Below are 24,349 nucleotides of genomic sequence, written 5' to 3' on the forward strand. Positions count from 1 at the left end.
AAAAAAAATGTTGGTAGCATTTCTATGTTGAAGATTGAAAAATAATTTGATGCATTTTTCCCCATATTCCATCCAGTTCGTTTTTATTTTTATAACTTATTACACTGGATCTTTCTGGAATAAGTTCCTCCATTTCTTTGAGTTTTTGCTCTAACTTACTCTGAGCCTCTATGGTACAGTTTTTTTTATTATTGCTATCTATATGTACTGTTAGTCCTTCAATTTCCTTTGTTAATATGGACTCTTTTGACCTAAATTGCTTTTGTTTTATAGATGCACCAGAACCTTAATTTAAAAGGCTTCATTTAAAAAGCTTTGAGATGCACTGCCTGCGATGGAACTGAATTAAATTATGTAAAAAGTGAGTTGTGGTTGAAGGATGGGGAAAAACAAGGTGCACTAATGTTTAATTCATACGGGTACCAAATCTCCTGCATTAAACATGGTTTTCTACAGAGTACGTAATCTATTCAGCATTTTATTGTTTTGCCTTTAAGACATAGTTTCATTGTGGCAGCAATTATTGTAATTGCAATTACATCATGTTTTTATGATTTAATTTGGGTATTTCCTCAAGCAGTAAACTAGCAGAGTTAATCATTTAAAACCATATAATGTAGTTCTTACTTTTCCATATGAAATGTACTTTGTTGAATACTAACATTATGCATATAAAATTGAGTGACGTTGAATAATATTGCTGAATATGGATTTTATAAATTCTTATTAATCTAAACCTTTGGGAGTTTTGTGTCTGAGTTTTTACCAAACGGTGAACCCAGCTAGTCATGCCGTCTGTGGCGTCAAGCCACTCCATGAGCCCAATGCATGCTGGTCTGCACAGCATGTGACATACTTTAGAATGCAGGGCAGCGCACTCCACAGCCCCCACGCATGAAACACACATGCGCGCACACACACACAGCTGACAGCTCATTCATTTTACACTCCATAAAAGCGTGAAGAGCGTTACATCAATAAACTAACAAGGTCACTTTATACCGAGACCGGTGCAATAAAAACCAGCACACATAAACAAACAAGTTAATCAACATAATGTAAAGAGATTGTGGACTTGGGTGGTGCAACTGCACTCTGCTTAACTAAGGGCCGTTGAGTGCACATTGTATGTGTACATTGTCTTACTGTATATGGAAATCTGTGATGACAAATGAGACCTGAGAACTTGTTTTAGCACCCGTGCCAAGGCTTAAGTTCAGTTCGATAACACAGACTTGTGACGTGCAGGGGACCCAGGTTTGAAACCCAGATGGTCACACAAATATATTGACTGAACTGCGTAACCGTACCAAAACAAACCAATAACGTAATGCCAGACCAGTCAGACAAGGAGGGGGATTTTTGATAGCCTTTAAAAGACATTGCTCTCCCTGTGATCAAATCCTAGGGTAGGAAACAAAGTAATGGAACACAGTTCCTGGTTATAGAGAGGTCATGTGTCTAGGTCTCTGTATCCTGTTTCAATGACCTCTGTTCCTGATAGTAAAGGTTGAGTAAATCGTCCTACAAGATGCTATCTAGAACCTAAAATGGTTCTTCGGCTGTCCCCATAGGATAACCCTTTTTGGTTCCTGGTAGAACCCTTTACACAGAGGGTTCTACATGGAACCCAAAATAGTTCTACTTGGAACCAAAAGAGGTTCTACCTGGAACCAAATTGAATGTGACTCACAAAGAAAGATGACAATGATGAAGCTGGAGAGCGGTTGAAAGACAAGAATCCTAATTCTATGGGTGAGAGCAGAGCCCAAATCCTCTGGCTCAGGACAAGGTCCAGAGTAGGAGTACACACATGCACACACACCATTAGCAGCCATGCAGTGTCCAACAAGGTGATTTCAAAGCATGAACTATCCTCCATTACACAGAGCAAATAACCTGCTGGAGAAAAGGCCAATGCACATGAGACATGCGGACAGGAGACAAAATAACATTGCACCGAAAAACATTCTCAGAGAGAGAAAGATATCTGACATCGGTTTTCTCCTCTCCACCCCCTGTCGATGGGTCTGTCTGGGCGGTGATTTGAACCCTGGGCTGAAAGACTTGGTGCTCTAATGAGTCTTAACACTGGGGAACGATTAAGAGCACACACGCATGCACACACACACAGACACACACAGACACAGAGCTGAAGGACACGCGCACACAGGCTGGAAAGACAGACAGACACATTCACACGCTTTGGAAGAGTGACTTTACAGTTGCATTTCTGATCTGGTCTGTTTTGGAATTCCGCTGCTGCATTAGTGCTGATTTTAAACGTGCAATTTCAGACTGTTACTCGGTGTTGTTGCGGCAGTTTTGCATGCAGGCTTCTCCAGCACGTATATATTTTTTTAATAGAAGCAAACAACTCACACAGATGTTAAATTGAGCTTGTAAGTGATAAACATTGAATTTGAATGCACATTAAATGGGGTGACATTTCTGTCACATAACTCAGTTTATATTTAGTGTGTGTACAGTGTACCTCCTTGAAGCACCGAGAGGTGAGAGGGAGAAAGAGAGAGAGAGAGAGTAATGAGAGAGAGAACGACAGAAAAAAGAGAGAGGGACCGAGAAGAAGAGCCAACTACAGTTCCAAACATTTCAGACGTTCCGTGCCTTCTCAGGTCCATCTGAAATTCCACACATCTGTTTGTCTAAGAGGAGCTCACCGTTCGAGGTCATCACTACCAACTCAATCTCAGATTCATACTCCATATTGATCTAATTTTGACAGCAGAGAGCTATGAGGACCAACTCCTCCTGAGGTTTTCTTGTTAAATTTCACATCAACGCTGTACAGACCGTGGGTCTGCATGACTGGGTTATAAGTTATGTGTTGGATCAATGCTGGAAAATGAATGTACTCTTCATATCAAACATGATATTAGTCCTGGACAATTTGACCATTATAACTGATTACCATTGGAATACCTTGATTCTGATCACGGAATGATGTTGATTATTACTTTTTAATTCTTAATTGTTTTGAACACAACAAATACAAAAAAACAGAACTATAGAAACAAGAGTACATAAACCTAACAGGGGTATTACATATCAAGATTCATTTTCTATTTGTTCAATACTTTTAGGGTGCGTATTGCTTTTTTGTTTTTACATTTACTGATTATTTCAAAATAATATATAAATTCTATCTTAAATAATGTGAAGAGAGGTTTGTTCTCTGCCCACTTCATTTTATGGACAAAGAATCTTCCCATGAAAGAAAAACAAATGAACAATGAAAGTTAAATCAGGGTCCATATCATTTGGATCAAAATCAAACATAATATCAGTGTCTTTCAAATTAACATTAATAGTTGTTTCTTTTAAAATAAAATCTTCTAACTCACACCAAAATCTTCTGACATAAGATCAGTCCCAAAATAAATGGTCAAGAGTTCCTGGGTCACAACCACAAAATACACATTTGTTATCAATAGCTATTTTAAATCTGTGTATAATAAAGGTCTTTACAGGGTAGATTCTATGAATGAGTTTGTATCATACTTCTTTCACCTTAGATATACAATATTTACCAGACAATAACGGAACTTTGTTCCAGTTCACTTGTCCTAGGGCTGCATTCCAGTACATTTTAGCAGAGGGAATAGTAACATATTGACATAGTTTCCTTATAGACATGTTATTACATTTGTAGTTTAAAATGTCAATTCCTTCTAGTTGTATTGAGGCTACAAAATCCTCAACAGTTGCACTTGGAGTACTGTTATATTCTCCTAAAATAAGAATAGTACCTTTAGGGACAGCTCTAACAATCATTTGATACTCCTCAGGAGTGAATGCAACATTGTGTGTTCTAATCAATTCTGGATAATCATATAGTTGTCCATCATTATTCAATAATTGTTTAACCCAAATAATACTGTTGTCATACCAGTTCTGGAAAATCAAAGACTTGTTTTTGTATTTTATGTCTTTATTTTTCCAGATTGTATACCTATGTGGGGAAAAATTGTGTTTGTACATGAGGTTCCAAGTTAGAAGTACTTGTTTAGGAAAGTTTGCAAGTTTAATAGGGATTTTACCCAAATCAACGTTGCATTTTAGTAAGAATTATTATTATTACTTACATGCTGTTTAAGAATACAACAGTAGCCATGGCAACCAAAAACATCCATCTTTCAAGGACTGTGTCGAAACCAGAGCCATATTGTATTCTGTTTCTGGCCCCATTGCCCTACGTCAGACAGCACAATGGCCATCTGTACTGACCTGGCAGCGCGTTTCATGTTAAAATGACGCCATCAGATGGAAGATAATGTTGCTGGCCCTAGAAGGAATCTGAAGAATATAGGTGTGCCTCGGCACTGAACAAATATTCCCAGAGGCATGCCTGTAACGCGATAAAAGGCAATAGATGAGGGTGTCACAAAGAGAACAATTTGGTCATGTTTGCTAGTGCTAGGAGTTTCAGCATTCCATAGATGACATCTACGTTTGTTTTCCTTTGTTATCTTTAAGGAACCACCCATTATAGATACAGTACTACTCCTACATGTGAGTATCAGAGAGAGCTACTTGCTACGAACGGCGACAAAACGTTAGGGAATAGAAGATCCACTATTGTGGACTAACAGTTGAAAGTTATCTGAGGCTGGCTTAATTCCATAAAGCAGAAAGACAGATTCTCCTCCTAGTGCTGTGGGTAACGAGCCCAGATGTTGGATTTTTCCATCCACCTTGACCTTTTAGTGAATATGGTATAGCAGCACATCAGACTGCCATTTACTCTCTGTGCTGCTGAAATATTTAAACGCAGGAGAAACCAACGCTGCTCTAAGTGCTGCAGCGCCACAGATTCCCCCTTCTTCCTCTCTTCCTTCTCTGAACACAATACAACAATCACACAGCCACAGCAGGTTGATGGATGACAGTTCAGCTCAGCACTCACCATCTCACTGTTTCTATTTTGATCTGAGCCATAAATGAAACATGGCTATGGGGAAACCACACTGCTTTGACACTGACAAAAATAATACATATTTTCATGCTTCAAACACCTAATTCTCAGTACTCGAGGTAGGATCTAGGATCAGGTGGTAGGATAGCCCTAGTACCAATCCTAACCCTAACCAGTAAAAAAGTACGCCTTGGACAAGTAAGCTTTGTTTGAGACAGAACAGTCCATAGGGCAGGAGCCTATCTCCTGTTTCTTTAGCGTGAGTCAGCTGATGTACAAGCACCCCCCCCTCTAGACACAACTCTGATCTGTCGCAGGGCCTTACCCCCAATCGATCTCCTTAACGCTGAGAGCCTTTGGTATAACTTGGCCGGGCATCAAACCCCCAACCTTAGGGCGGACACTCTAACCACAAGGCCACTAAGTTGGTACCTTAACCTTTAAGGGGTGACCTATACGATCTGACACTTGACCAGAGGTTGGGGCAACTTCAACCTCTTCTACCTACTTCTCAGTATGCCTGAACTCATATCTCTTCCCACCTCAGCCAATAAAAAGAGAGGGGGAAAGAGAGGGAGGGAGAAAGAGACGAAAAACAGATGGATGGTGATGGATGGTCCTAACATTCCTCGAAGCACCTGACTGACCGGAATTCCAATGGTCTGTATATGAGTCAGAGTGGAATTTTCCTGACGTTGGTCTGCTCTAGGTCGAGGGAACCACTGAGCCACCTGCGTTCGTCTGTCTAATTATCTCAAAATGAAGGGAAGGAGACAAGGAAACCCACATGACAAATTACTACAGTTTACTACAGAATACTACAGCATTTATCTATAGTTTTCTGTAGTAAACTGTATTATACTGTAAAATACTACACATTATAGCATCCCTCAATCTTACTGTAGAATTGTGTAGTATTTTTTAAAATTGTTTATTTAACCAGGTAGGCCAGTTGAGAACAAGTTCTCATTTACAACTGTGACCTGGTCAAGATAAAGCAAAGCAGTGCGACAAAAGCAAAACACAAAGTTACACATGGAATAAACAAATGTACAGTCAATAACACAATATAACAAGTATATGTACAGTGTGTGCAAATGTAGTAAGATTAGGGAGGTAAGGCAATAAATAGGCCATAGAGGCGAAATAATTCAAATTTAGTAAAAAAACTGGAGTGATGGATGTGCAGATGATGATGTGCAAGTAGAGATACTGGGGTGCAAAAGAGCAAAAATGATATTAATAACAATATGGGGATGAGGTAGTTGGGTGTGCTATTTACAGATGAGCTGTGTACAGGTACAATGATCGGTAAGCTGCTCTGACAGCTGATGCTTAAAGTTAGAGAGTGAGATATAAGTCTCCAGCTTCAGTGATTTTTTGCAATTAAATCCAGTCATTGGTTGCAGAGAACTGGAAGGAAAGGTGGCCAATAGGTGTTAGCTTTGGGGATCACCAGTGAAATATACCTGCTGGAGCGCATGCTACGGGTGGGTGTTGCTATGGTGACCAGTGAGCTGAGATAAGGCGGGGCTTTACCTAGCAAAGACTTGTAGAGGGCCAGCCAACGAGAGCATACAGGTTGCAGTGGTGAGTATTTTCTGAGGCTTTGGTGACAAAATGGATGGCACTGTGATAGACTACATCCAATTTGCTGAGTAGAGTGTTGGAGGCTATTTTGTAAATGACATCGCCGTAGTCAAGGATCGGTAGGATTGTCAGTTTTACGGGAGTATGTTTAGCAGCATGAGTAAAGGAGGCGTTGTTGCGAAATAGGAAGCCAATTCTAAATGTAATTTCTGATTGGAGATGCTTAATGTGAGTATGGAAGGAGAGTTTACAGTCTAAACAGACACCTAGGTATTTGTAGAACCGTCCAGAGTAGTGATGCTAGTCGGGCAGGCGGGTGAGGGCAGCAATCAGTTGCATTTAGTTTTAATAGCTTCCGTGGCCTCCAACTGAAAGCAGTTGGAGGCCACGGAAGGAGTGTTGTATGGCAGTGAACCTCGTTGGGAGGATTGTTAACACAGTGTCCAAAGAAGGGCCAGATGTATACAAAATGGTATCATCTGCGTAGAGGTGGATCAGAGAATCACCAGCAAGAGCGACATCATTGATATATACAGAGAAAAGAGTCGGCCCGAGAACTGCACCCTGTGGCAACCCCATAGAGACTGCCAGAGGTCCGGAGAACAGGCCCTCTGATTTAACACACTGAACTCTATCTGAGAAGTAGTTGGTGAACGAGGTGATGCATTCATATGAGAAACCAAGGCTATTGAGTCTGACGATAAGAATGTGGTGATTGACATAGTCGAAAGCCTTGGCCAGGTCGATGAAGACAGCTGCACAGTACTGTCTTTTATCGATGGCGGTTATGATATCGTTTAGGACCTTGAGCGTGTCTGAGGTGCATCCATGACCAGCTCGGAAACCAGATTGCAGAGTGGAGAAGGTACGGTGGGTGATATGTTTGTTAACTTGGCTTTTGAAGATTTTAGAAAGCCAGGGCAGGATGGATATGGGTCTATAACAGTTTGGGTCTAGAGTGTCTCCCCCTTTGAAGAGGGGGATGACCAATCTTTGGGGATCTCAGACGATACGAAAGAGAGGTTGAACAGGCTAGTAATAGGGGTTGCAACAATTTTGGCACATAATTTTAGAAAGAGAGGGTCGGGGGGTGCAGAGCTGTTGGCCAGGGTAGGGGTAGCCAGGTGGAAAGCATGGCCAGCCGTAGAAAAATGCTTATTGAAATTCTTGATTATCGTAGATTTATCGGCAGTGACAGTGTTTCCTAGCCTCAGTGCAGTGGGCAGCTGGGAGGAGGTGCTCTTATTCTCCATGGACTTTACAGTGTCCCAAACATTTTAGAATTAGTGCTACAAGATGCAAATTTCTGTTTGAAAAAGCTAGCCTTTGCTTTCCTTCCTGTGTATATTGGTTCCTGACTTCCCTGAAAAGTTGCATATCGCGGGGGCTATTCGATGCTAATGCAGTACGCCATAGGATGTTTTTGTACTGGTCAAGGGAAGTCAGGGGTTAACCAAGGGCTATATTTGTTCTTAGTTCTACATTTTTTGAATGGGGCATTCTTATTTAAGATGGTGAGGAAAGCACTTTTAAAGAGCATCCAGACATCCTCTAATGACGGGATGAGGTCAATATCCTTCCAGGATACCCGGGCCAGGTCGATTAGAATGGCCTGCTTGCAGAAGTGTTTAAGGGAGCTGTTGACAGTGATGAGGGGTGGTCGTTTGACCGCGGACCCATTACGGACGCAGGCAATGAGGCAGTGATCGCTGAGATCCTGGTTGAAGACAGCAGAGGTGTATTTAGAAGGCAAGTTGGTCAGGATGATATCTATGAGGTTGCCCATGGTTACGGTTTTAGGGTTGTACCTGGTAGGTTCTTTGATCATTTGTGTGAGATTGAGGGCATCTAGCTTAGATTGTAGGACGGCCGGGGTGTTAAGCATATCCCAGTTTAGGTCACCAACAGTTCGAACTCTGAAGATAGATGGGGGGCAATCAATTCACATATGGTGTCCAGGGCACAGCTGGGGGCTGGGGGGGGGGGGGGGGTCTATAACAAGCGGCAATGGTAAGAGACTTATTTCTGGAAATTTGGTTTTTTAACAATAGAAGCTCAAATTGTTTAGGCACGGACCTGGATAGTATGACAGAACTATCTCTGCAGTAGATTGCAACTCCGCCCCCTTTGGCAGTTCTATCTTGGCGGAAAATGTTGTAGTTGGGGATGGAAATTTCAGAATTTTTGGTGGCCTTCCTAAGCCAGGATTCAGACACGACTAGGACATCAGGGTTGGCGGAGTGTGCTAAAGCAGTGAATAAAACAAACTTAGGGAGGAGGCTTCTGATATTAACATGCATGAAACCATGGCTTTTACGGGTATAAAAGTCAACAAATGAGAGCACCTTGGAAATAGGTGTGGTGCTGGGGACAACAGGGCCTGGGTTAACCTACATCACCAGAGGAACAGAGGAGTAGTAGGATAAGGGTACAGCTAAAGGCTATAAGAACTGGTTGTCTGGTGCGTTAGGGACAGAGAATAAAAGGAGCAGATTTCTGGGTGTGGTAGAATAGATTCAGGGCATAATGTACAGACAAGGGTATGGTAGGATATGAGTACAGTGGAGGTAAACCTAGGCATTGAGTGATGATGAGAGAGGTTGCTGGTCTCTGGAGGCACCAGTTAAGCCAGGTGAGGTCTCCGCATGTGTGGAGGGTGCAACAAAAGAGCTATCTAAGGCATTTAGGGCGGGGCTGGGGGCTCTATAGTGAAATCAAACAATAACAGCTAACCTAAATAGCAGTAGACAAGGCATATTGACATTAGGGAGAGGCATGAGTAGCCGAATGATCATAGGGTCCAATGAGTAGCAATAGGTGAGTCAGGGTGCCGTTTGGTAGTTGCTACTGCGCTAGGCGAGCTGGAGACACGGAGATTCAGAAAACTAGCGGGCCGTGGCCAGCAGATGGATCTTTGGCGACGTCGTAACGGAAAAGCCTGTTGAATACTGTAGAATGCTATTGTAAATACTAGAGTATCATCCCTCCACCCCCCAAAAAGCACTGTAGTAAATGCTGCACTAATGTCTGCAAAACCACTACAGTCCTCAAACACACGTTTTAACTATAGTAAATACGACAGTATTTCATTTGCCTATACCCTGCCCATTCCCCTCCCCCATATCCCAATTTGTGCCACCCATAAGTGACAAATCTACATGCCAAGTATAGACCGTATAATGTGTTAAAGCAACACTAAACATAAAATATGTAGGGGGTCTGGTTCCTGTTTTATCAGTCTCCCTATACTGTACATCACTGAACTATTACAGTTAGCAGAGTGGAAGTTAGCCTGCGCTTTGAGTGGCCAAAACAAACAAAGCCTTAATGCAGAGGCAAGGAGAAACGCATGCATACACATACACTGGCAAGGAGATTTGAGGGGAGACTGCCTGGGTATCCTATTATTAGAGCTGAGGCTGAATGGTTGGAAAGAGAGAGAGGGAGAGAGAGGGAGAGGAGAGGTAGGGAGGGAGGGAGGTAGGTAGGGAGGGAGGGAGGGAGGGAGGGAGGGAGGGAGGGAGGGAGGGAGGGAGGGAGGGAGGGAGGGAGGGAGGGAGGGAGGGAGATACTGCGGCTGCAGGGAATCACTCAGATTAAATTACACAGCAGACTAAGAACATCAAATACAAGGGAAAGTTTCAGATGCCTGGGGAGAGGGATAGACTCTGGTATGGAAAGAGAGAAGGGCAGAGGGAGAGAGAGTGGTGGGGAAGAGGATGAGCAGAGGCATAGTCCTCTAAATAGACTGTGGAGAGATGAAGAGGGGACTACAGCAGACTGAAAACTGTAAACAAACCCCTTTTCAATATCCCCTCTCCCTCCTCCCTTTCTCACTCCCCTCCCTCTCTCCCTCTATTCCACACATCAAATAAAATAAAATTGTATTGGTTGCATGCACAGATTACAACAGGCGTAGACTTTACAGTGAAATGCTCACTCCCAACAGCCCAATCCCAACAGCCCAATCCCAACAGCCCAATCCCAACAGCCCAATCCCAACAGCCCAATCCCAACAGCCCAATCCCAACAGCGCCGAGCTAAAAAGACAAATATTTGCTAAATAAAAAAAGACAATAAAAACAATAACAAGCCTATATACAAGGACTACCTGTACCGAGTCAATATGCAGGAGGGGTAAGAAGTAATTGAGGTAAGTATGTACATGTGGGTAGGGATAAAAGTGACTAGGCAATCAGAAAATAATAAGGGCCGTCTTGTCTGACAGATACTACAGTGGAAGGCCAGATACTGCCTATTCAGGACATTTAACTGTAGCCTACTAGAGGGACAATCAACTGTTCACATTTTGACTAACCAGATGGCAATTTTTTTCTCTGTGACTTACCTGGCTGGCTAGCTATCTGATAGTTAGCTGACAACTACTTTATTGAAGGAATATGTACTTACTATGAGTGATTAATGCTGTTGTCCTACCTAGCTTTCAGATGAATGCACTAACTGTAAGTCGCTCTGGATAAGAGTGTCTGCTAAATGACTAAAATGTAAATGGGTGCACCTTTTGGTTTTTTATTTGATTTGAATCAGCTGTGTAGTGCTAGGGCAAAAATGAGGGGGGTGACATAGCTGGCATAGCAGACCCACCCAAGGTCTGCTAGAAAGGACACTCACAGGGGTCAGGGTTCCGGTCTGGAAGCACACTTTCCACTGTGCTCAGAGGACTCTTTCAGTACTGTAGTTTAGCTGAAGCGGAGCCAAAAAGGACAATTCTCATAGAGAAGTCAAATTTTGAAATTCCTAAAAAGGCACTTTCATTATCACCTTTGTCAACCTGGAGTTAGGGGTAAACGTTTCGTGTGGTATGTATTCATTTGTGGATATCCATCATCCATTTCGTATGATATTGTATGTCACATATTACAATTCATATGATATGAATTTGAAAAAAGTATGACATGTTACGAATTCCAATTTGCTGTGGCTAACGTTAGCTAGGTGGCTTGGTGACTAATGTTAATGTTAGCTACTGTAGGTGGCTAACGTTAGCTAGGCTAGGGGTTAGAGTTATGGGTTAATGTTAGGGTTAAGATTAGGGGAAGGGTTAGCTAACGTAGTTGCAGATTACCTAAAAAGTAGTAAGTAGTTGCTAAAGTTGTCCGTGATGAGATTCAAACACACAACCTTTGGATTGCTAGATGTTCACTGTATACGCCCAACCACCCTACTTTTAAATAACCAACTCATCATCAAGTTTTGATTATTTCAATCAGCTGTGTAGTGCTAGGGTACTAAAGATATCCATAGAATTTTCCCAGCAATTGTCTTCGAGGCCAATATTTTTCCGATCACTCACAGTCGAAGCTATTAAAATGTTATATTCATCCAATGTCTGCCATGCTTCTGGATGACGTGATGACGTCCGCACTGCTCGTGCTTGCTCCAGTTCACAGGCATAATCAGCTTTGTAAAAGAGAAGGCAGTGACCACGAAACGGTGTATATACGAACCTGAGTAGATTACGTTGAAAACAGGCGCCCATCTTGGAGGCAGTCTCCAGTCATGTTGTACCTCACAATAGACATCCATTTGTTAAGTAAAATCTGGTCCTGAGTGATATGCAAGTGCATGGAGAATGTTTCCTAGCTACAGTACTTGCATACAGATAGTCCCTCACAAGGGAGGGAGGGAAGGAAGGAAGGAGGGAGAGAGAGCAGAGCGAGAGAGGGATGCACAGAGGGAGAGAGAGGGATGGAATGAGGGAGAGAAAGGATTCTCCTCTGATGGTGACGCAGAAGAGCCTGTACATTCTATATTTAAACCTATTGATGTGTGCAAAGACACCCATTTGTTACCATAACCTTCAACTATGTACAGTATGCAAACCAAAACAAACAGAGAGAGGGAGAGAGAGAGAGAGGGGGGATGGAGGATGAGAGAGAGACAGAGAACAAAATAAATAAATAAAGAGGGAGAGAGTGAGAATGGGATAGAGAGAGAGCGAGTCAGAGAGAAAGAGAGGGAGACAGTACAGTCCGCTGTGGTAGAACATATTTAGTGTTCAACTCTGCTCTTCCTGAGCTTGAGTCATCGTGAAATATGGATTATTGTTCAATTTTGCTGGGCTGTGGTGCTTTTAAAAGTTGAATGACTGTCTGGTGTGGAATAAGAACAGGTTCTGAGAGGATGATCTACAGTGAAATGACTTGGCAACACTTGAAAGCAGAAAAAGGAGTGCGGTTCAATCTCAGCCAAACACGTTTTATTAAGAGCCTCGGCTATGGATTTATTTAACATTCAATAACACTGGAGTATTTTTCTCACCTTTCTTTTTCCAATAAACTGTGTAATGTTTAATGAAAGATGTGTGGTGGTGGCACGCATGTGCCATGTGGTATCTTTGGACTGTAAGCCACTTTACATGTAATTAATTGGTCAATGGTCACGCTGCAATGGCCAAACGCAATAACCCAGGAACTTGCTAAACTTGCATCTTGCTCTTCTCATTCACAAAGTCAAGCCAACACAGTCACAACAAAGGCCAGATACACAATACTGTGTTCTCTCTATGGTCTGCGATTAAATTACGTTCCAGTCCATGGAACTGTCTCTACTATCATCTATCAAGGTTGAGAAGCAGGAGATATATACAAAAATAGAATCGACACTGCCATTTTCAATAACCCAACACTAGTTCACAAGAGGTTGAGGAACAGGTTGCATTTTATGCATCGTGGAACACTTATATTACATCTACAGTGTATTCGGAAAGTATTGAGACCCCTTGACTTTTTTCCACATTTTGTTACGTGACAGCCTTATTCTAAAACGGATCAAATAAATAATGTTCCTCATCAATCTACACACAACACCCCATAATGACGAAGCGCAAACAGGTTTTTAGAAAGGACTCTCAAACCATGAGAAGCAAGATTCTCTGGTCTGATGAAACCAAGATTGAACTCTTTGGACTGAATGCCAAGTGTCACGTCTGGAGGAAACCTGCCACCATTCCTACGGTGAAGCATGGTGGAGGCAGCATCATGCTGTGGGGATGTTCTTCAGTGGCAGGGACAGGGAGACAATTCAGGATTGAGGGAAAGATGAACGGTGCAAAGTACAGAGAGATCCTTGATGAAAACCTGCTCCAGAGTGCCCAGGATCTCAGACTGGGACGAAGGTTCACCTTCCATCAGGACAATGACCTTAAGCACACAGCCAAGGAAACGCAGGAGTGGCTTCAGGACAAGTCTCTGAATGTCCTTGAGTGGCCCAACCAGAGCCTGGGCTTGAACCCAATCAAACATCTCTGGAGAGACCTGAAAATAGCTGTGCAGCAATGCTCCCCATCCAACCTGACAGAGTGGTATAAACTCCCCAAATACAGGTGTGCCAAGCTTGTGGCGTCATTCCCAAGAAGACTTGAGGCTGTAATCACTTCCAAAGGTGCTTCCAAAAAGTACTGAATAAAGGGTCTGAATACTTATGTGAATGTGATATTTCAGTTTTTTGTTTTTGCTGTGTCATTGCTGTGTCATCTGTGTATTGTGTGTAGATCAATGAGGGAAAAAAAACTATTTAATATATTTTAGAGTAAGGCTGTAACGTAATAAAATGTGGAAAAAGTCAAGGGGTCTAAATACTTTAGGAATGCACTGTATATTAAATGAGGTATCTTTCGTGAAAATACACTGTGGCCTGGACTAGATGGGGCCCCAGCAAGACATCACACACCCTGGGAGACGACCAGCTGGTGGGACACAGGACCATCTGTGGCTCTATTTACTCAAATGCGTGTGTGTCACGTTCATATAGTTCTGTACTAGTTTTGCAAATGTGGACAAACATGGACACAGGCACACGCACGCACGCACCCACACACACACAAACATGCTCAGTGAATGCCACAAAATGTCATCTCAATCCTCCACAGAGCCCTCTCACAAGTGGGCTTTACACTTAAGCTGCATTAACAAAGCACACTTTGGGAGTTGAAATACCCAAGCCATATGATTACAGGCCTGTCCACATGCCTAATAGACCATAAGACCCTTCACAGGGAGAGGAGTAGGAGGTCTTTGAAGCATTAACACGAGATATACCCCTGCTGCTACGTTTTCCACATACAGAATTGCAAATGTGATTATCTGTTTGGCGAGTTAAGCTGTTGAAGCACTAAACCATGGTGAATGTTTGGCCTGTTCTAGTCTTAAATGAGCTCCAATTCACTTTACGTGACACTCCCCATAGTCTAATGATATCTCAGGCCAACACACAGGCAGGTGTTACTGTGTAGCCTTATCTACACACTTATAGTGTAGGGCTTAAAGCTCCTGTCTTCCCTCCACTGAACTTGGAAATATATCAGTAGATAGACTTCCCCCTTAACAATCCAAGTAACACAACAGCCCCAAAACAAACCTTGGAAACTTAAGATTGGATGGGAGAGGGAGGAATCAAATTTTGATTTGACAAGTGACACAAATTGCCCCTCAAGCGGTTTGTCACAAATTAGATGTTAAGCTTCCCAGTGATGTGCATGGACTTTGGGTCCTCTGAAGGAACTGATATGCCATATGCATAGTGTTCCATAATCATGAATAGCCTGGGAGTTCACATGCACAACATTGGAGTCTAATAAATGCAAGTGTGCTTCCTGTCCTTAACAATAAATCCAATGTCCACAAATCACATTGACTAGTTTATTTTATTAAAAAGACCAGGGTGCAAATATGAAATTAAAAAAAATAAAAGACAAGCATTTAATTTAAGCATTTTTAATACAAACTTAATATAAACTCTCAGTCCCTCTTGACATGTAAGACACTGACTCAAAATACTTTTTATACTGTATTTTTATCAAGTATTGCACAATGTTGGTACAAAATTAATTTATACGATTACATTTGTCCATAATATAGCAAAAATCGGTCAACTCTTAACAGAAAATACAACTCGTACACTTTGAATTCCACCACTAAGGAATACTATGTACACAATCTTTAGAATATTTGATGCATTTTAAAGATGGATTTCTTTATCTTTAAAAAAAACAAACATAACGAAAAGCTGCTGCAGCCATCACAGATCACTGGAGTAGTAAAAAGATTTAAATGCAATACCATGTCATAGAAACAATATACTCTGATATCTTACAAACTCTGTACTAAATTAAATTATACAGTTAGAAAAAGACCAAGTAACCCCATGTAGTAGTGCCAATTCATAAAAATCAGCCATGTCTTACCACCTGTAAAATACTGTAAGAGGCCTGAACTTGAAGGTTGTATTTTTATGTTTTTTTCTCATGTTACGGAGCATTTTTTGTTTTTCCCAACATAGTAAAAAAATTGTGCTTGGTTGGCAAAAAGGAAAAGAGAAACACAATGCATGTTGAATTTAAGTAACCAAGCTTGGACGCATTTGTACAACAAGCTTTAAGCAAAAAAACTCAAGGGGGGGTAGAGAAAAAAAAAGAAGAGACACCCTTGGGCACATGCTGCTTCACTGACTAGACAGAGCTCCTCAGAGGACCCTCGTCATGATTTCCTTGAAAGTCCAGTTCTTCTTCATGTGTGTTTTTCCTTCTCTTCGAGCCACCGTCGTCATTCATAAAAACATCACGTCGTCGAGCCACCGTCGTCATTCATAAATAACATCACGTCGTCGTTTCATCTTTAGTTAGCCATCACCGGCTGGAATTGCTGGTTCGAATACTGCATGTTGCCGAGACTGAAGTTCAGCCCATCCATGAGGGACTTGTCATTGAGACCGCCGTAGGCCGCGAACACATCAAAGGCATTGTTGTACTGCAGCGGGCTGAGTGCCCCCTCGCTGGGGAACACTCCACTGGGGCTCCCCTGACCCTGGAGGCTTGGAAACACAAACTCCTTAGCATTAGGAGAGAGTGCCGAGGCCTTCTGCTGCTGGCCCAGGCCGTACAGAGAGAGCATGGAGGTGGACATGGCTTTTTGCTTCAGCAGGGTGTTCACATTCAGCCCGAGGTTGTTGGTGGGGGAGGTGCGGGCCACCTTGTTGCAGTTTCCTCCGTTGCCGCCATTACCGTTGTTGCGGCCGGAGCTCTTCATCTTGGTGGAGCCGAACTTGGTGGCTGCAAAGGTGGCGGTGGTAAAGGTTATAGGCTGGGTGGAGCGTGGCATGAAGGAGGGGCTGACAGCCGCAGACTGCCCAAAGGGTGGTGAGGGAGAGCTGGACTCAGAACAGGCCCCAATAGGGTCACTGATGGGCATGAAGACCTGGGCCTCTGGGTTGAAGCTGTTCTTGATCTCCTTGTCCAGCTCAGACCCGTTCTCATTGTTATCGTCCACGTACAGCACCTTGACCGGCCCCTTCTCCCCAATCTGGTAGGACACCTCAAAGGGGTCAATCCACACACTAAGGTCCTGAGGGAGGTTATTCCGGACATCGTCAATGTCCAGGCCACTCTCCTTGGCTGCCTGCTCCACCACAGGGTCCACCTTCTCCCCTACATGGATGCACCTGTACCCAGAGCCCTTATATGGCTTATCAGTGTACCAGTGACCTTCATACTTCTTCTTCAGCTGCCTCTCGAGCTCCTCACCGAAGATGTTCACACGCCTTCTGGGGAGTTTGTTGTACAAATAGGAAATAATAAAGTTGAGGGCTACTTGGATTTCAAGCTGCATAGCTGCTTCACGGTTGCGGCAGGTTGTTTTTTCGTTATTGAGTTGGTATTCCTGAGTGTTGCAAAAACCTCCAAGGCAGTGGTAATCAGTTTGGGCCAAACAGGGACACTGATTAAGTGCTGGTTGCTGAAACCAATATCCTTCCTTTCACAGGGTAGGGTTCCTAAACCTGGAATAAGAGGGAAAAGACATTAAACATAAACAAATATATGCTATACAGCTAAATCTACCGTCCAATATTATAACTGCATATTCATACAAGTAATATGTACGAGTCCACCCATACAAAAAATAAAAATGTATGCGAGCATGAATAAGTCCCTTTGGATATGGTTTGCTAAATGGCATATTATTTTAGCTCAGTTGGAAAGCTGTTGGCCTTATAAGCCTGATTGCATTTACAGTTCAGCCATTCGCATTGCTGTATCTAGGTAGGCTGTACAACACAAGCAGTTATAAATAGGGCTGTGTCCCCCAGCGGTTTTCTAGCATTAGTGACAACTAAAGACAAGCATAGTTGACCTCTGGACAATGGTGGCTCATGGCCCTTTTTAACGCAATTAAAGCAATTTAGCCAAAATGATCCGAGACATTGTATCCTCACCCAATATAATCTATTTGAGAAACAATTATACACTCACGTCCCCAATTCATCTGATATGATGAGATGGAAGAATAATATTGGTTAGTGATGGTAACAGGAGAAACCGGGCACAAACATTGGCTAGAATGTAAGCGAGCAGCTGGTGAGCTGAACTAGCTGCAATCGCAGAGAGCCTTGTTACGTAATCCTCATTGAATTTCTGATCACGACCATAGCTAGCTAGATGCCTTTATTAGAAATGACTGGTAATACTAGCTACATCTATATGAGATTATACGAATGGTCAAAACGTCCAATCCAAATCCTTATCATAGTTTGCCTCGCTTCACTTGAATCCAACCAATAACGTCGCTAGCTAGCTTTAACGCAATGGTTAGCTAGCTACGCAACCAGGATGTGAAGGGGATGTAGGCTAAACTGCAGCTGGCATACCGGAGGTTTTAGCCTGATAAATACAGTGAAGGGGATTCACGCGCAACGGATAAGGTGTGTTGGCTTGCCCCAAATATCCTTTAAGGTTGTTCAAGTACCCCCAATGTAGCTAAAACGCTGGTTCTGGATTTTAGCCTAAATTAGACTGATTTATGAGTTTCTAGCTAGCCATCTAGATAGCACACTATCGTTAGTTATAGAAGTTAACGCGTTAGCTAGTAGCTATCACGTTAACCAACCTAACGTTAGCTACCCAACCAAAACAAGACATAGAATGCGGTCGTTAGCTTGTCAAATCCCTGTAGACAAGCTAATGCTTAATGACTGCCTTGCTAACGACTTATATTGAAGTGATGAAGAGAATTATACTTACATTTAGAGTTAAACAAATTTACATCAGGTCCTTGCACTGTCTGAAGACCGATTGAATGGCTTGCTAACGTAACAAAATAATGAGATGGTTACTTCCTTCTTGTACAAAATCTACTGCTGTAACTATAAATCTAGATGATTATTCCAGTCGAGTTATGTGGAGGTCAATTGGAGTTTTTGAATATATCTGTTATCTCTGCGATATTGCTAACTCCCTACTGCCTGGGAGTTTTTACAACTCTGCCCTTTAAATTGCGGACTGACTTGTTTAAATAGGTTGTACTCCGCCACGGACATAAAGTAGGCGGTGATATGGCTCTCAGAGGTCAACACCAAATAACGCTATTCTATTGGCCAAACTCGTCTCTCGTCATTCGCGAACTACTTCATCTTACGTTCCAATTGTAGGTTCTGCAAGTCAGTCAATAATAAGGCTCTATTACGGTAGTGGTAAGCTTTTCATGTTCATTGGGACTACATATTGTTGTCATAATGTTGAATGAAGATTGTTGAGATACTGAACATAAATAACTTATTTGGTGGTTTATGTACAATGAAAGTAGTAAATCAAAGAAAACTCATTTGTATAGCAAACCAACTGACACTGAAACGGGTTAGATATATTGACTCAAATATCAGAGACAATGATTTGTTGTAGTTGCTCTAATTATGGCCGAAGATTGCGCGTGCATGATTATTTCGGAAATTCAATAAGCGTTGTGAGACGTTGTGCCAAAAAATATGTAGAAAGGGAGAAGTAGTGCACAGACAGTTTGGCGGAAGGACATATGTCACCGTGTAGGATTTTGCTCTGTTCAAATCAAGTTGTTTTGGTCGAGTACACATATTTTGCAGATGTTATCGCAGGTGCAGCGAAACGCTGATGTTTCCAGCTCCAACAGTAAAGTAATACCTAACAATGCAACATGTGTGTACAGCAGTAGTTATATAGGATGAACCTTGACTAGAATACAGTATATCACAGGAGGCTGCTAAGGGGAGGATTACCCATAATAATACCCAGAACTGTGCGATTAGAATGTATTTAATACCATTCCACTCATACTGCTCCATCCATTACCACTAGTCTGTCCTCCCCAGTTAAGGTGCCGCCAACCTCCTGTGCAGTATTGTAAGTAAGAATATGTTCTTTAACTGACTCGCCTAGTTAAATAAAGGTTAAATAATCAATATGTATATATATATATATATATATATATATATATATACATATGAAGTGGGTAAAACAGTATGTAAACATGTTTAAAGTGACCAGTGTTCAATGACTATGTGCCGTGTCTTCAGAAAGTATTCATACACCTCGACTTATTCCACATTTTGTTGTGTTACTTCTAAAATCATGGTTTTAGACATTTTTGCAAATTAAATACAGAAATATCTCATTTACATAAGTATTCACACACCTGAGTGAATGCATGTTAGAATCACCTGTGATTACAGCTTTGAGTCGTTCTGTGTAAGTTTAAGAGCTTTGCACACCTGGATTGTACAATATTTGTACATTATTATTTTCAGAATTATTCAGGCTCTGTCAAGTTGGTTGTCGATCATTGCTAGACAGCCATTTTCAAGTCTTGCCATAGATTTTCAAGACAATTTAAGTGAAAACTGTAACTCCAATGTATATTTGGCCTTGTGTTTTAGGTTATTGTCCTGCTGAAAGGTGAATTTGTCTCGGAGTGTCTATTGGAAAGCAGACTGAACCAGGTTTTCCGCTAGGATTTTGCCTGTGCTTATCTCTGTTCCGCTTCTTTTTATCCTAAAACTCCCTATTCCTTTCCGATGACAAGCATACCCATAACATGATACAGCCACCACCATGCTTGAAAATACGAAGAGTGATACTCAGTGATGTGTTTGATTTGCCTGAAAGATAACACTTTGTATTCAGGACATAAAGTTAATTTCTTTGCCACATTTTGTGCAGTTTTACTTTTGTGCCTTGTTGCAAACAGGATGAATGTTTTTGGAATATTTATATTCTGTACAGGCTACCTTCTTTTCACGCTGTCATTTAGGTTACTATTGTGGAGTAACTACAATGTTGATCCATCCTCAGTTTTCTCCTATCGCAGCCATTCAACTCTGTAACTGTTTTTAAGTCACCATTGGCCTTATGGTGAAATCCCTGAGCGGTTTCCTTCCACACCGACAGCTAAGTTAGGAAGGACGCTTGTATCTTTGGAGTGACTGGGTGTATTGATACACCATCCAAAGTGTAATTAATAACTTCCCCATGCTCAAAGGGATATTCAATGTCAGATTTATTTAGATTTTTACCCATCTACCAATAGGTGTCCTTCTTTGCGAGGCATTGTAAAAACCTCCCCGGTCTTTGTGGTTGATTCTGTTTTTGAAATTCACTGCTCGACTGAGGGACCTTACAGATAATTGTATGTGTGGGGTATAGAGATGAGGTAATCATTATTGCACACAGTTAGTCCATGCAACTTATGTGACTTGTTAAGCAAATTTTTACTCCTGAACACATCAAGGCTTGCTATAACAAAGGGTTTGAATACTCCTTGACTCACGACATTTCAGCTTTTGATTTTTAAGGGCAGGGTACTGGGCGGAGGCCGGCTAGTTATTACTATTTAACAGTCTGATGGCCTGGAGATAGAAGCTGTTTTTCAGTCTCTCTGTCCCAGCATTGATGCACCTGTACTGTTTCCGCCTTCTAGATGGTAGCGAGGTGAACAATCCGTGGCTCGGGTGGCTGAGGTTCACTTACGTCCTTGGATCATTGGCTGTACAGGCTGTAGAGCTTTCCAATGACATTTTGATATGCCTTGGCTTGTTGTGACTACTGATTGGGAAGCACGCTCTGAACTGTATACGCCCCTATCTGAAGTCACAGGGTTATACTGAACTCTCTTTCCTAAGCCTTAGGAGTGCAAGAGAGGAATGGATATTGTGAAATGAATGGACATTAGAGAAAAAGATGCAGATTGTGTCCTTGCTTAGCAAATAGGGTATTTTGTGTGAGTGTAACCTTTCACTGTTAAACAGTAGGCTAAAGTTCCCTAGGCTACCAGCTATAGCGTTTCCTATGATGAAACTTAGTTTTAAGGTCATGGTCTGTGGGACTGTGTGAGTGGTTTTGTTGCACAATGGCCCAGCTCTGTCTGTCTGTGGCTCTGTGCTCTTACAAAGCAGCTGTGTCGAGCTTAAGCTATTTCTCTCTCTCTCTGCTAGACCTAAGGTGTTTGACGTCACAGCCCACTCTTACCTAACATGGACTCCAGAGCTCTAGGTTTGCACAATAAACACAACACCGCATGAATGAATTATACAGTTGGGGAAAGGGAGGTTCAGGGGAGGGAGGGTGTGTTTTAGAGGGGAACAGATCTGAGACGGAATAGTATATCCTGCCCCAAATACCCAGACAAAAGGGGACAGAATGTTTCCGAAATGCTTGATCTGTTCAGCCTTTCCGACTCAGGGGATGGATGTTAATGCAGTGCAGACAGTAGTCTGGGAAAAGCAGCATGCTGTCGATTCAATACAATATTAGAATTGATTATAATATGATTGACATTAATTTATAGTAGAGTGTCTGTTTTTTCAGCAACATGTTTTTCTGCTGCCTCAGGCAAAAAAAACAACAACTCTTGAGTATAAGGACTCGGGTAGATAAAAAGGGAAACGTTTTGATGTTTTTTCAGACTCTCTCTATCCATCTCTCTCTCGCTCTCGCTCTCGCTCTCCCTCCCTCCCCCTATCTCCCCCTCTCTCTCCAGATTGGGTCTCTGTAGGGGTGAGAGATGAGTCCCACCAGGGAGGATCCTGTGTGATGAAGCCACGAAGAGACACTGCAAGAGCTGTTGGACACAGACCAAGGCCAATACTGTTGTTGTTCTTGTTTGCCCACAACATGGCTGCATTCAGGTTGTGAGTTGACCAAATACTGAATCACAGCTATCTGTATGCTACAAATTACAGTATAAAGTATATACACTACAAAAACAAACAAATAAGTATGTGGACACTTGCTCGTCGAACATCTCATTCAAACATCATGGGCATAAATATGGAGTTGCTCCCACCTTTGCTTCTATAACATCCTCCACTCTTATGGGAAGGCTTTCCACTAGATGTTGGAACATTGCTACGACTTGCTTCCATTCAGCCACAAGAGCATTAATGAGGTTGGGCACTGATGTTGGGCGATTATGCCTGGCTCGCAGTCGGCGTTCCAATTCATTCCAAAGGCGTTCGATAGGGTTTAGGCCAGGGCCTTGTGCAGGCCAGTCAAGTTCTTCCACACCGATCTCAACAAACCATCTCTGTATGGACCTTGCTTTGTGCACTGATGCATTGTCTTGCTGAAACAGGAAAGGGTCTTCCCCAAACTGTTGCTATAATGTTGGCACCACAGAATTGTCTAGCATGTCATTGTATGCTATAGCGTTAAGATTTCCCTTTTACTTGACTAAGGGGCCTAGCCCAAACCATGAAAAACAGCCCCACACACTTATTCCTCCTCCACCAAACTTTACAGTTGGCACTATGCATTCGGGCAGGTAGCGTTCTCCTGGCATCAGCCAAACCCAGATTTGTTAGTCGTACTGCTAGATGGTGAAGCGTGATTCATTACTCCAGAGAATGTGTTTCCACTGTTCGAGTCCAATGACGGCAAGCTTTACACCACTCCAGCCGACACTTGGCATTGCGCATGGAGATCTTAGGCTTGTATGCGACTTCTCGGCCATGGAAACCCATTTCATGAAGCTCCCAAAGAACAGTTTTTGTGCTGACATTGCTTCCAGAGGAAGTTTGGAACTCGGTGGTGAGTGTTGCAACCGAGGACACGCAATGTTTACGTGCTACACGCATCCGCACTTGGAGGTCCCGCTCTGTGAGCTTGTGTGGTCAACCATTTCGCGGCTGAACCGTTGTTGCTCCTAGACGTTTCCACTTCACAATAACAGCAATTACAGTTGACTGGGCAGCTCTAGCAGGGCAGAAATTTGACAAACTGACTTGTTTTCAATGTGGCACTCTCATATGACAGTGCCACATTGAAAGTCAGTAAGGTCATTCTACTGCCAATGTTTGTCTATTGAGATTGCATGGCTGTGTGCTTGATTTTATACACCTGTCAGCAACGGGTGTGGCTGAAATAGCCAAATCCTCTCATTTAAAGGGGTGTACACATACTTTTGTATGTCTGGTGTTTGACATAAGCCCTGTAGCAGACACTTTCATCCAAAGCGACCTACAGACATGTGTGCATACATTTTCCGTATGGGTGGCCACAGCGGGAATCAAACCCACAACCCTTGGTGTTGCAAGCGTCAGGCTCTACCGAGGGTGGCCACAAAAGTCCACAGTAAAGAAGGACAGTCTGTATATTAGTACATACCACAAATGACTGTCTTATTTGGTTGTTATTTGGTTTTATTCCCACAACAATGCAGCATTCAGGCAGTGAGATGACCAAATACTCTAAAATGCCTTTCTTTACCAAAGCATCGAAAAACTACTACATAGTGCACCAAACAATGGCTGTTTATTTGGTTGTTACTTGGTTGTTATTTTTCACAACATGGTGACATTCAAGTGGTGCGGTTTTCCTGGTTGTGAATTCTGCCTGAAGGTAAACAACACATGCTTCATGTAGATGTCTAAAAGCACATAGTCAGCACACATGACATTTCTTTCTCCTTTTCACATAGCTGTGAACCCTTTCTTCTCTTCTCCACACTTGTCTTCTCTTCTCCTTTCTTCGGAGTCTCGGTTGCTGTTGTGTACCTGTTTGCCATG

General features: G+C 42.4%; 1 protein-coding gene across 2 annotated transcripts; it reads right to left on the reverse strand.

Moving 5' to 3' along the window:
• Positions 1–15,177: 15,177 nt before the first annotated feature.
• LOC139376676 (protein Tob1-like) lies at positions 15,178–18,856 on the reverse strand. 2 transcript variants are annotated; one of them, XR_011627956.1, is made up of 3 exons: positions 18,561–18,817; positions 16,109–17,320; positions 15,178–16,071 (listed from the first exon to the last, which is right to left on the reverse strand). XR_011627956.1 is itself a non-coding variant. In XM_071119523.1 (2 exons), the coding sequence occupies exon 2, from the start codon at positions 17,149–17,151 to the stop codon at positions 16,162–16,164; it is 990 nt and encodes a 329-aa protein (XP_070975624.1). In that variant the 5' UTR covers positions 17,152–17,320; positions 18,561–18,856; the 3' UTR covers positions 15,178–16,161. The 2 variants fall into 2 exon arrangements, 1 of the variants encoding a protein (XP_070975624.1); XM_071119523.1 differs by having other exon boundaries at positions 15,178–17,320; positions 18,561–18,856.
• Between the last annotated feature and the right edge of the window lie 5,493 nt (positions 18,857–24,349).

The sequence above is a fragment of the Oncorhynchus clarkii genome, chromosome 20, assembly GCF_045791955.1.
Source record: "Oncorhynchus clarkii lewisi isolate Uvic-CL-2024 chromosome 20, UVic_Ocla_1.0, whole genome shotgun sequence".
Taxonomy (NCBI): Eukaryota; Metazoa; Chordata; class Actinopteri; order Salmoniformes; family Salmonidae; genus Oncorhynchus; species Oncorhynchus clarkii.